The sequence below is a fragment of the Henckelia pumila genome, chromosome 4 (genome assembly GCF_033568475.1).
Source record: "Henckelia pumila isolate YLH828 chromosome 4, ASM3356847v2, whole genome shotgun sequence".
NCBI lineage: Eukaryota > Viridiplantae > Streptophyta > Magnoliopsida > Lamiales > Gesneriaceae > Henckelia > Henckelia pumila.
Window position 1 is genome coordinate 115,396,617 of NC_133123.1, and position 12,781 is coordinate 115,409,397.

The 12,781-nt window shown below is 42.9% G+C and overlaps 1 protein-coding gene across 1 annotated transcript; it reads right to left on the reverse strand.

The window, feature by feature from the left end:
* Window positions 1-1,496: 1,496 nt before the first annotated feature.
* Window positions 1,497-3,884, reverse strand: LOC140861593 (uncharacterized). Its single transcript, XM_073264614.1, has 5 exons — window positions 3,069-3,884; window positions 2,843-2,969; window positions 2,631-2,728; window positions 1,836-2,015; window positions 1,497-1,727 (listed from the first exon to the last, which is right to left on the reverse strand). The coding sequence occupies exons 1-5, from the start codon at window positions 3,882-3,884 to the stop codon at window positions 1,497-1,499; spliced, it is 1,452 nt and encodes a 483-aa protein (XP_073120715.1).
* Window positions 3,885-12,781: the final 8,897 nt, after the last annotated feature.

Consider the following 12,781-nt stretch of genomic DNA (forward strand, 5'->3'; position numbering starts at 1 on the left):
TCAACCTGTCGCTCCCCCACTTCTTCCCAGAATAGTGGAGTACGACATCGTCGCCCGTACAACGCCTCAAACGGAGCCATCCCAATACTGAGATGGTAACTGTTGTTGTACGTGAACTCAATCAATGGCAACTGATCTTGCCATGCTGGACCAAAATCCATAGAACATGCTCGCAATATGTCTTCAAGAGTACGGATCGTGCGCTGTGACTGTCCTTCAGTCTCTGGGTGATATGTTGTACTCAAGCTAAGAGTAGTACCCATAGCGCGCTGAAGACTCCCCCAAAATCTGGAAGTAAACCTGGGATCTCGATCGATGACTATGCTCACAGGCACTCCGTGCAATCGAACAATCTCCTGGATGTACAACTGTGCCATCCTATCAAAACTGTAGTCCCGATTATAAGGAATGAAATGTGATGACTAGATGAGTCGGTCCACCATAACCCAGATAGCATCACAATTTCTTGAGCTCACCGGTAAATGGGTCACGAAGTCCATCGTGATCAACTCCCATTTCCACTCAAGAATAGGTAAACTGTGAAGCAACCCTCCAGGTCGTCGGTGCTCTGCCTTGACCTGCTGACACACCAAACATCTAAAAAAATATAAATACACACTCCTTTTCATTCCTTTTCACCAGAACCTAGTACGCAAATCCTTGTACATCTTGTTGCTCCCCGGATGAATACTCAACTTAGAACGATGAGCCTGGGATAAAATCTCCTCCCTCAGAGTATCATCCTCCGGAACAACAATACGGCCAAATAAACAAAGAAAACCATCTGACTGATAGTGGAATCCAGAAGAACTATCATCCCTGGATAAACGAGCCAAAAGCTGGGTCTTTGGATTAGCCATCTGAGCATCTCGAATCCGAGAATACAAAGCAGGCTCATATAAGATCGCAAACATCTAGATACTCTGCATACCTTTCTTATGCTTGAAGGTATACCCTGAAGAACAACAATCTTCAATTGCACTTGCCACAGAACAAGTCTGTAGTACAGACACTCGCACCTTGCGACTTAAAGCATCAGCAGTCAGATTAGCAGCTCCTGGATGGTACTTAATTTCACAGTCATAATCCTTAAGAAAATCCATACAACATCTCTGTCTCATGTTCAATTCTTCCTGAGTAAACAAATACTTGAGACTTTTGTGGTCTGTGAAGATCTCAAATCTTTTTCCATAAAGATAATGAAGTCAGATCTTCAACGCAAATACAATAGCTGCTAACTCAAGATCATGCACTGGGTAGTTATATTCGTGAACTTTTAACTGTCTAGAGGCGTATGCAATCACATGCCCATTCTGAGTCAGGACACATCCCAGTCCCTGAAGAGAAGCATCCGTGTACACTACATACCCTCCAGACCCAGACGGTAAAGCCAACACTTGCGCATAAGTCAACCGTCTACGAAGTTCACAAAAATTCTCTTCACAATCTGAGGACCACTCAAAATTCACGCCCTTTCGAGTAAGTTGTGTCAAAGGTCAAGCTAGCTGCGAGAAATTTGTGATAAAACGACGATAATATCCTGCTAGACTCAGAAAACAACGGATCTCAGCTACCGTCGTCGGACTCGACCATGCCATTACTGCCTCAATCTTACTCAGATCTACAGAATATCCATTCTTTGATATAATGTGGCCAAGAAATACCACTCTATCCTGCCAGAATTCATATTTACTCAATTTGGCGTACAACTGTCTATCCCTTAGAATCTGCAACACCATCCTCAAATGATAAGCGTGTTCATTCACATCATGTTAATACACCAAGATATCATCAATAAATACGACAACAAACTTGTCTAAAAATTCTCGGATTACACGATTCATCAAATTCATAAATACAGCCGGTGCATTAGTCAATCCAAATGGCATTACTAGGAACTCATAATGCTCATACCTGGTCCTAAATGATGTTTTGGCTATATCCTGATCTTGGACTCTCATCTGATGATATTCAGATCTGAAATAAATCTTCGAGTAAACCGAAGTACCCTGCAACTGATCAAACAGATCATTTATACGAGGCAAATGATACTTATTCTTGATTGTTACCCTATTCAACTGGCGATAGTCAATGCACAGACGCATAGACCCATCCTTTTTCTTCACGAACAAAACAAGTGCTCCCCAAGGAGAAACACTAGGATGAATGTAACCCTTGTCCGACAGATCCTAAAGCTGCTGCTTCAACACACGCATCTCTGATGGAGACAGACGATACGGTGCTCTAGAAATATGCGAAGTACCTGGCATCAACTCTATGCCAAACTCAACTTCGCGCACTGGAGGAAATCCTGGAATCTCATCTGGAAATACATCTGAAAATTCATTCACAATAGGAATAGCTTCTATACCAACACTTCCAACGAATGTATCAACTGCATAGATGAGGTAGCCTTCCGCGCCAGATTCCAAAGCTCGACAAGCTTTCAAAGCTGATACCAATGGCATCTGAGGTTGTGCTCCCTCACCATAAAAGAACCAGCTATCATCGCCAACCGAATGAAATTTTACCAATCTCTGGTAACAATCCACTGAAGTTCGGTATGTAGTTAACACATCAATTCCCAAAATGCAATCAAAATCCTCCATTGTTAATATCATGAGATTCACCATCAAGACATTCACTTCGAACTCTAAAGGGTAACCCATCACTAGACGCTTAGCCGACGCAGACTGACCCATCGGGGTAGAAACAACAACCACTGTGTCTAGTGAAATGTATGGCAACTTATATCTCTTAACAAAACGTGCAGATATGAAATAATGAGATGCACCAGTGTCAATGAATGCAAAACCAGGTATATCAAATAACAAGAACGTACCCGCTATAACTTTCTCATTATCATCCACCGCCTGATCATGTCTCAAGGCGAACACTTGACTAGAAGTACGAGGTTTCAAATTAGAACCCCCTGTCGACTGTCCCTGTGTCTTCTGCTGCACTAAAGCCTGAGAACCAGAACTTGAGCCAGAACCAGCTCCCCCGGCCTGTGGACAATCCTTCTTCAGGTGGCCAATTTCTCCGCATCGAAAACACGCCCCTGAAACCTTCCGGCACCTGTTGGCAGGATGATTTCCACCACAATGCTTGCAAGGACCCTGATTCTTTCTGCCAAAATGCATCACCTCCCCGGATCCTGAGGAAGAAGTAGAACTAGACTTCTTGAATGATTGAGCACGGGGACCCAAGGAACTCGCAGGTCTAGATGAGTAGAAGGATCTGTTACGACAGATGCTGTCCTCTTCCTGGTGACATCGGCTCACTAATCCCTCATAAGTCATGTCGTCTCCCACAACAACTCGGTCATGAATCTCCGGATTAAGGACTTGGAGGAACAAATTATACTTCGCCCCCATGCTATCAAAAATCTGGGGGCAATAGGGCAGTAACTCAAAGAACTTCAACTGGTATTCCTCGATCGACATCGATCCCTGTCGCAAACCCAGCAACTCACTTGTCTTCATCTGTTGGAGAGCAGGAGGAAAATACATCTTATGAAAAGCTGTGCGGAACTCATCCCAGGTATCAACTCCTCGAGCTGCAATAAAAGGCGCATAAGTAGAATCCCACCACTTCCGAGCTCGTCCTTCGACCAGGAAATCAAGAGTCTCCATCCGCCGCTTCTCAGTGCATCGGAACTCCGAGAAACAAACTTCCATACGTCGTAGACAATTTCCCGCATCCTTCGGTGACACTCCTCCGATTAAAGGTTTCGGACCCATCTGCATAACCCTATGCATGCTAAAACACATGCGATCATCATGGCGATGGTGATGATGGCCCCGAAGATGCTTTCGATCGTCTTGATCATCCCAGCGTCCACCTATGCTGCCGTGACTATTCTCGTCACCATGACCCGCCATCTACATGATGATTAAAGGTTAATCCTAATTCCAATAATCTAGATCCCAAGATTACTATGCATGCTCTGATACCATAAATGTAGTGACCCGCGCCGTGATCACCTACTAATCAGAAGATTAGGCACGCATTTAACTTAATTAAATAAATCAGAAATTAAACAGCGAAAAACTAAAACAACAATAAAATTATTGTTTACAACCATATCGAATAAAATCTAGTGTATTAACCCAAATAAATTTGAAACAAAAACCTAGACAAAGCCCTGCTCGTCATCGAACGCCTAAGCCCTTTTGGAACCACCCGCATCGTCCAGCCGCAGACCTGCCCCGTGAAATAGGGTGTCCAGATACAACAAAGTACGGGACATGAGCATGATAAGCTCAGTACGAGAGTATGAGTATACGGTGTTATGTGTGCATGTATGCAAGTGAACAGGATACCAAGACTCTCAGGTCAAGAAACACGCTCAAAGACCGGGCCCAGGGTTTATAGCACGCTGCACCGTTGCCTCAGGAGGTGACTCATATACCCCGTGGATAATGGTGACCTGATACTAGTACAAGTGTCCAACCATCACGGTGACCAAACACAAGGCTTATGTATCCAACCATCCACAAACTCGTAGGGTGAGCGCCTACTACAGAATATCTCTAAGATAAAGGCTCAATATTCTCATGTATGCAACATACAGTCATGACATGCTGTATATAAAGGCATATAAAACATTCAATCACAATTCATTCAAACACATGATACATGCATACTCAATCTGGATATCTCGAATAATACTTTCGTACCTCATAAACTAGGCAAGCTAGACCAGCACTATGTCCAAGCCTATAATCCGCACTACAATGCAAAGTACTCATGCATTATAATCTTATTCTAAAACTCTTAACTACGCAGAGCTATACCTGCGTCCGTCGTCAGCCCGCTGATGATGACTGCCCCAGAACTTGGGCAGCGCTCCGCCGCAACCTCGGAGCACCTGGACAACCTCCGGACCAAGCCTAGGAAGGCTGGAAACACCCCAAAACCCCTTGAAAATCCTAAGAACCGAGAGAGAAAACTTGATTTTGGTGTGAAATTCTAAATTTTGGAGGGCCTATTAATAGGCGAAGTTCGAACGGTCCGAACTGGGTATAGACGGTCCAAACTGCCACTTGTCCGAGCCATTTAGACACCTGGGCCCTGCGGCGTTCGGAGGGGCCGAACTGGTCCGTATGCTCCAAACTGTTTTGGTCCTTTCGAACTCATATTTGGACCCCCGGGACCTAACCTAAAATTTTTTGACATTTTGGATCTGATTTTCCACTTATTTTCACCAAATAAGGACTTCTTAAACATGTTTTGACACTTTTAAAATTATATGTCATTTACTAACATGTTTAAAATCACTTAATCTTGTAAAATGAAACCGGCTACTACATTCTTCTTTCTAATTTGTGAAGGGAATTAAGATGAGATGTTTGTATTTGGATAGACATTCTATTGGAAATATATCTTTATTTATAGTTTTTATATCTTATGTATCTTTTTATTTATTTATTTCCTTAATCTCTATCTCGTGAGATTGTATATAAACTACATTGTATATTTGTTTTTTATATATGAAAAATATATTCTCCAAATATTTTTACATGGTATCAAGAGCTCACAGCCTACGCCACTAAACCCTAGCCCTACAACAAATACGCCGCCGCCTCTCCTCCACCCAATCTCCTTCAATGTTGCTGCTCATGCGCCCTTGAAGCTGACATCCACACACTATCTCTTCTGACATATCCAGTTCATGACCCTCCCCACTGGTCATGATCTCCTTGGCTTTATTGATGGCTCTTATCCTTGTCCACATCGGACCATCCTCGTTGTCGCCACTCCTGCCACAACCTCCGCCTCCACCGTCGTTGCTACCGCTTCCTCTTTGAATCCTACGTATACCGCTTGGATTCGTCAGGATCAATTGATTTTGAACATAATCATTGGATCTCTATCTCCTTCCTTGATTCCGTTTATTGCCATTTCCACCACCTCCGCTGAAGCCTGGACCACTCTTGCCAATACCTATGGCAAGCCTCTCGTGGTCGCATCACTCAACTCAAGACACAGCTTCGAAATCCGGTCAAGGGATCCCAAAACATCACTGAATTCATGCAGTTTATCAAATCAAAGGGTGATGAACTGGCCCTCATGAATGCTCCGCTTGACATCGAAGATCTTACAATCAAAGTTCTGCATGACCTTGATGATGATTACAAGGAACTTGCTCATGCAATTCAAGCCCGTGACACTGCCATCTCGTTTGAGGAGCTCCATGAAAAGCTTATCAATCATGAGGCTCATCTTGTGGCTCGACGGGGCTCTTTCTACTCTTTCGGCAATAGCCCACTTGACCCAGCGCTCCAACCCTCAAGGCTGTCGCCCGCCACCTGCCCATGTTGTCGGCGCCTCCACAGCCCAGCCTCGCCATGGCGACGCCTGATCCACTTGTCCTGCGTTCCACCAGCCTGCCCAGGTGCAGGGCCTGTGTTTCTCACGCCCGTATCCAGGGAGCTGTTAGCTCTATGGCCGCCAAGGTCACTCTGCTCGGCGTTGTCCCGATTTTCAGTTCATGCCAGCTCCACATTCTACGCCTCATGGTGGTCAACCACGTGCTGCCCCGAGCTTGCCCTCTTTCTCGGCAGCTGCATATACTGCTGCCTCGCCCGCATCGTCTAACTGACTCTTAGACTCTGGAGCCACGCATCATGTCACCGCCGACCTCTCCAATCTATTCTCCACACACCGTATGTTGGCTCTGATGGTGTTGTTGTTGGTAATGGCAATGGTCTCCCCATCACTCACACAGATTGTCTCCTATGTATATCTAATGTATCTTTTTGTCTATATCAATGATTTTATTCTTACAGGCAATGATAATGCTGCAGTTCAGGCTTTCATTGATCATTTGGGTGCTCGGTTCTCCATCAAAGATCTGGGCTCTCTTTCTTATTTTTTGGGTGTTGAAGATCTTTCCACTTCAGGGGGCATTTGTCTATCTCAGCGAAATTATCTTCTTGATATTATCACCAAGACCAACATGGATGATTCAAAGGCTGTTTCCACGCCAAAAGCCACGATTGCTCCTCTGCACCTCTCGGATGGCTTGCTCCCTGCTGATGCTGTAAGAGTGGGTGCCCAGTGAGCCAACTGTGTGGCTATGGGCTTTGTTGACTCTTTGTATAAACAATCTTTTGTTTAATATTATTTACACTTTTATGGCAATGACTTTATATTACTTCATATTGTTATATTGTGATATACTATTGTTGTTTTGATAAAGACCTTGAATATACTATAGTGTATGTAAGATGTGGTAGAACATGGAGATGTCTATCATGAAATACATCTTATAGTCACTGTATATTCTAAAACCGTTCCTAGTCGATTGAGCCGTCCGATAATAAGGATAAGGGTCGCTCGAGTTTGAGACTAGCATTTGCGATGCGGAGTACCACGTTTCATTGGTAGGGAACATGGAGATGTTCGAAGCATGCAAATGGATATTCATAGGATGAATAGTCGAACTACCCTATCCGGACTTTCCAAGTGGTTATCACTTATCGAGTGGATAAAGTCCGCGGTTTTGGTTGTACACCATTAGTCCTTACGACTTGAAACATCATGGAGACTCTATATGCTAGTACTGTGCTTTGACTCGTTTACCGACTCTGAGGGGGTCATCAGGTGTCGAGATTGGGTACAGTTACGACACATATAGGAGTCAATGCATTGTTGTCAAGGATTCACCACATACTTGCGAGTGTGGATATCCTATGCGATCTGAGGAGATATTAGTGTGACAAATCTCTGGCCAGAGTACTTGATGTGATTTAAGAAATGGTTTCTTAGTAGCACATGCGATGTCACTAATTTGATCTTCAAGATGTATTGCATAGTTATCGAATCTTGAGCGACTCTCGATATACCAATGGTTGTTGATTCGATCGGGATATTTGGATGAAGGGACCGTACTGTACGCTAACCAAAATCTACTGGTTCTTGTAGGCACTATCAGTGATACCTAGGGAATCATGGGGCGATGTTGCTAGGCGCTTTACCATGATTCGTTGGGCAAGTCGGAAAGTGTTGTTCCGAGTCACAAGGAGTTGTGAGCCCACGGCTAGCTGTATCCCTGAACCATTGAGGGTCACACAGTGTAATGGAGTTTTAATCCCCGTTGAGATAGTTAAATTTAAAGAGTTAAATTTAATGAATAAAGAAGTTGGACTTCTTAAGAGTAAGGGAGTAGGATTTCCTAAAATGACATAGGGATGTACATTTTTGGAAACCACTGAATTCGGATTCAGAAAAATTTATTTTGACTTTAAAATGTGCAGAAATGGTTTCTGTGCACATTGGTGAAATCGGTTCATCAATCGGAGTCACGATGAATTTTATATTAATTTCCGAACGAGCGGGCTTTGCTTGTCGGGCCCCAGCTTATGACTAATGGGCCCTAAGGTGTTAGTGGCCTGCATTATAAATAAGTTATTTCAGTACAGAAATTATACACAACAGGTCATAATTTTTGAGACAGAGCAAAAATCGAACCCTAGCCTCTCTCTCAACAAATCGGCCGAACCCTCCCCCTCTGCCCGAGAAAATTCCGGTCTGTGATTTTGAATCGCAGTAAGGAATAACGAATCAAATTCGTGTATTCTCTTCGCAGAAAACTTCTGATAGATTTTCTAGTGCAATCTATCAGAGGGATTAAACCTCTGTTCGTGGACCTGATTGAAGGCGTTCATCGGTTCCAGGGAGAGACAACAAGAGCAGAATTGTTCTGTTGGTGTCCATTAATCTCGTTGCGAGATTTGAGGTAAAATTTATTTAATTGTTATTTAAATTTTACACACACGTAATTCAATCGATGAACGGTTGATACCCATACCATGGAAACGTTCCATGAAAATTTTTAAACTTCCGCTGCACCGGGTATCAATCGTAATTGGTCTGGGAACTCGCCAGTTTTCCAACAGTGGTATCAGAGCCAGGTTGCTCAGATCAATCGATTGAATAATCAATTGTACAAAATTTTTGAGTCTCGGTTTATGAAACAAAATAAATATTTTTAATAAAAAAATTTTTCGGGGCAAAACCCGGGCAGCGATTGGATCGCTGCCCGGTGGGGCAGCAATTGTTGCTGCCCCGGGCGGCGCACGGCGCCGCCCAAAGGGGGCGCACGGCGCCGCCCAAGGCGGCGACTGTCGCCGCCCAGGGCGGCGCACGGCGCCGCCCAGGGCAGCGCTGTGCGCTGCCCAGCGCAGCGCCGAGGGCGGCGCTCGGCGCCGCCCAGGGCAGCGCACGGCGCCGCCCAGGGGCGGCGCCAGGCGCTGCCCTAAGGGGGCAGCCGGGCTGCCCCCGGCCCGCGCCCCGGGTGCGGGCCGGCCCGGGAGTGTCCCGGGCGGCCCGCGGGAAAAATTATATTTTAATTTTAATATTTAAAATTTTATTTTTGGTCCGGTCAAAAATTGTTTTTGATTGGTTCACGAGATTTCGGATCGAATTGTTCGAGTCCGTAAATTTTAAAATTGATTTTGGATAAATTTGAATTTTTGGAAAATTTTAATATTTTATCCGTAAATTGAATTTTGAAATCAATTATTTTGGTACAATTGATGATAAGATATGATCTTATGATATATTAGATAAAATATGATTTTATTTGTAAAATTGGATTTTATAGATAAAATATGATTTTATTTGATATGGAGATAAAATATGATTTTATATGTGAAATGTGATTTTATATATAAAATATGATTTTATCTTGTTTAAATTTGAATTGCCACAGCATGTTATCCAATAAATTAATTTTGAATTAAATGTTATTGGATAAGGATGATCGATTGCCATGACCAATTTTGTAGGTGTATGTTAGGAATTTACATTTTGTCTTTATTGTTGTTGGTTTTATTAATGGGCCTGGTTTATGGCCCGATATGAATGTCATATGTAATAAAAGTGGGCTTGGTTTATAGCCCGTTCCCACCCCCTAAAAATGTATCCCCTACTTGTCATTGTTATTTAATTGTAAATACATTAGATTTAGTGGGAGATCAAGATTTGAAGATGGTGGGCCCAGCAGACAATGAAGACTGAAGAAATGTAAATTGGAAGCATATGTAATAGGATTGCATTTGCATACTGCATATTACCTAGGATTGGACTAAGACCCGTGATTGGCAACCACGGGTCAATTAGAAATGGAATCGATCATCCTATATAATATGTGATATTATGATTGTATGCATGTTTAGACATAAATTGCGTGAATCCGGCAATGCATGCAATAAATTAAAAATGATGAGACAAATATTTTTATAAATAAAATCCCTCATTTTAAATATGATTTAAAATTTATATCAAGATAAATAAAGGAAATTTAAATATTGTTTAAATGTTCCTACCTTCCATCAACGGTCAATGTATGTGATGCTACCCGCGGATACGGTCCGGCTCATATTATTGGGGGGGCCCGTCCGTCGGAAAGCTGTACATTGGATCGACAAATGTTGTAAGTTGGGTGGAACTCCCATGGGATCGGCTCATATTATTGGGGGATCCACATGGCGACCGTCCATCACAACTTAATATTGATGGGTCATCTTGACATGTCACTTTAAACGGCGTCATATTATTGGGCCCTTATTGGACATGAGGTAAATACATGGGGGTTGCTTTGGAAGCAATTGGGCTCTACCTTTTGAGAATTATGGTTGGCTGATATTATTCGGGACCATAAGTTTGTCAATTGGACTCCATGTTCTCACTAAGGAAAAAGTTTCCCGTTTTCACTAGAGGGTGGTGAAATCGTTAAAATAGTGGGAGTGAGATTCATAAAATTAAATTCGCCTATTTTATGTCTTAGTAAATTGTTAAACAATCATTGATATATGTCTGTTTTTCCTTTTCAGTATTTCATACAATGAATTCGCGAAATCCTTTATTCTCGATCCTCGAACAAAACAAGCTGACTGGCGCCAACTATACGGAATGGTTCCGGAAGTTGAAGATTGTCTTAACTTCGGAGAAAATGCTCTACGTGTTAGAGAAAGCACCTCCGAAGGAAGCACCAGCTGACATAAGTCCGGAGGAATTGGCCAAACTTGATGCATGGTGTGACCATGACATCAAGACCAAATGCTATATGCAAGCCTCGATGTCTGATGAACTCCAGAGGTGATTTGAGGACACGGTGAATGCTGCTGACATTCACACGCAACTCAAGGAACTTTTTGGGGCTCAGTCGAGGGCTGAAAGGTTCTCTACTGTTAAGGAGTTGATGACGTGCCGCATGCGTGAAGGGACTTCGGTCCGTGATCATGGGGTACGAGTGATTTGGCTCATACAGAAGTTAGCGACCCTTGATTTGGTGTTGGAGCATGAACTCAATGTGGACTTGCTGCTTCTATCTCTTCCTTCTTCATTTGATGGATTCGTGATAAATTTTAATATGAACAAGATAGAGGCCACCCTTGAAGAGATGGTCAATATGCTCGTTACATATGAATCCACACTTAAGAAGGATAAGCCAGCTTTCTTGGTGGGCTCCTCATCTTCTGCTAAGAAGGGGCCAAGTATGAAGGGCAAGAAACGTTCTGCCCCACCCAAGAAAGTGGAACCGAGAAGAAGCAAAAGACAAAGGCTTCAAACGATGGAAAATCCAAGGATGTTTGCCATTACTGCAAGAAGCCGGGTCATTGGAAGCGCAACTGCAAGGAGTATCTTGAGCAGTTGGGAACTGCAAAGGGTATGTTCTATATCGAAATAAACATGTCACTTAATACAACTTCTTGGGTATTGGATACCGGATGTGGATCTCACATTTGCAATGATTTGCAGGTGATGACAAGAAGTCGCAGGCTTAGAATGGGTGAGACCCAGCTGAGGCTCGGGAATGGTTCCAGAGTTGAAGCTACGGCCATTGGAGATGTTTGTTTGATTTTGCAGAACGGTTTTAAATTATTGTTGAGAGATGTTTTATTTGTGCCAGATTTAATTAAAAACATTATTTCTATTTCTATGCTTGATAGAGATGGTTATTCTTGTAATTTTGTGAATGGGATTTGCAATATTTACAAGAATGAATGTTTAATTGGAAATGGACAACTTGAAAACGATCTATACAATTTAAAACTAAAAGACGTTCCAGTAAATTGTATTGACAAACCGGCGACAACAAACAAAAGGAAAATCGATAGTCAAAACCCGGCAAACCTTTGGCACGCTAGACTAGGTCATATTTCCTCAAGGAGGATGAACAAGCTAGTGGGAGAGGGCATGTTTGATATGTCTGATATTAACTCTCTACCTACTTGTGAATCCTGCCTAAAAGGGAAAATGACTAAATCTCCTTTTAAGGGGAAGCCTGAACGTAGTCAAAATCTGTTGGATTTGATCCATACAGATGTTTGTGGTCCATTTAGAGTAGGGACTCAACATGGCCACACCTACTTCATTACCTTTACTGATGATTATTCTAGGTATGGGTATTTATATTTAATGAAATATAAGTCTGAAGCATTTGAAAAGTTCAAAGAATTCAAGGCTGAAGTAGAAAACAAGCTAGGTAAAAGTATTAAAGCACTTCGATCGGATCGAGGTGGAGAATACTTGAGTACCGAGTTTTTGGACTATCTAAAAGAGAATGGGATTCTCTCTCAGTGGACTCCTCCTATGACACCACAGCTTAATGGTGTATCGGAGCGTCGTAATCGAACTTTGTTGGACATGGTTCGATCCATGATGAGCTTCACTGAGCTTCCACCTTCGTTTTGGGGCTATGCGCTTGAAACGGCGGTATTGTTGTTGAATAACGTCCACACTAAAGCAGTGGACAAAACACCATACG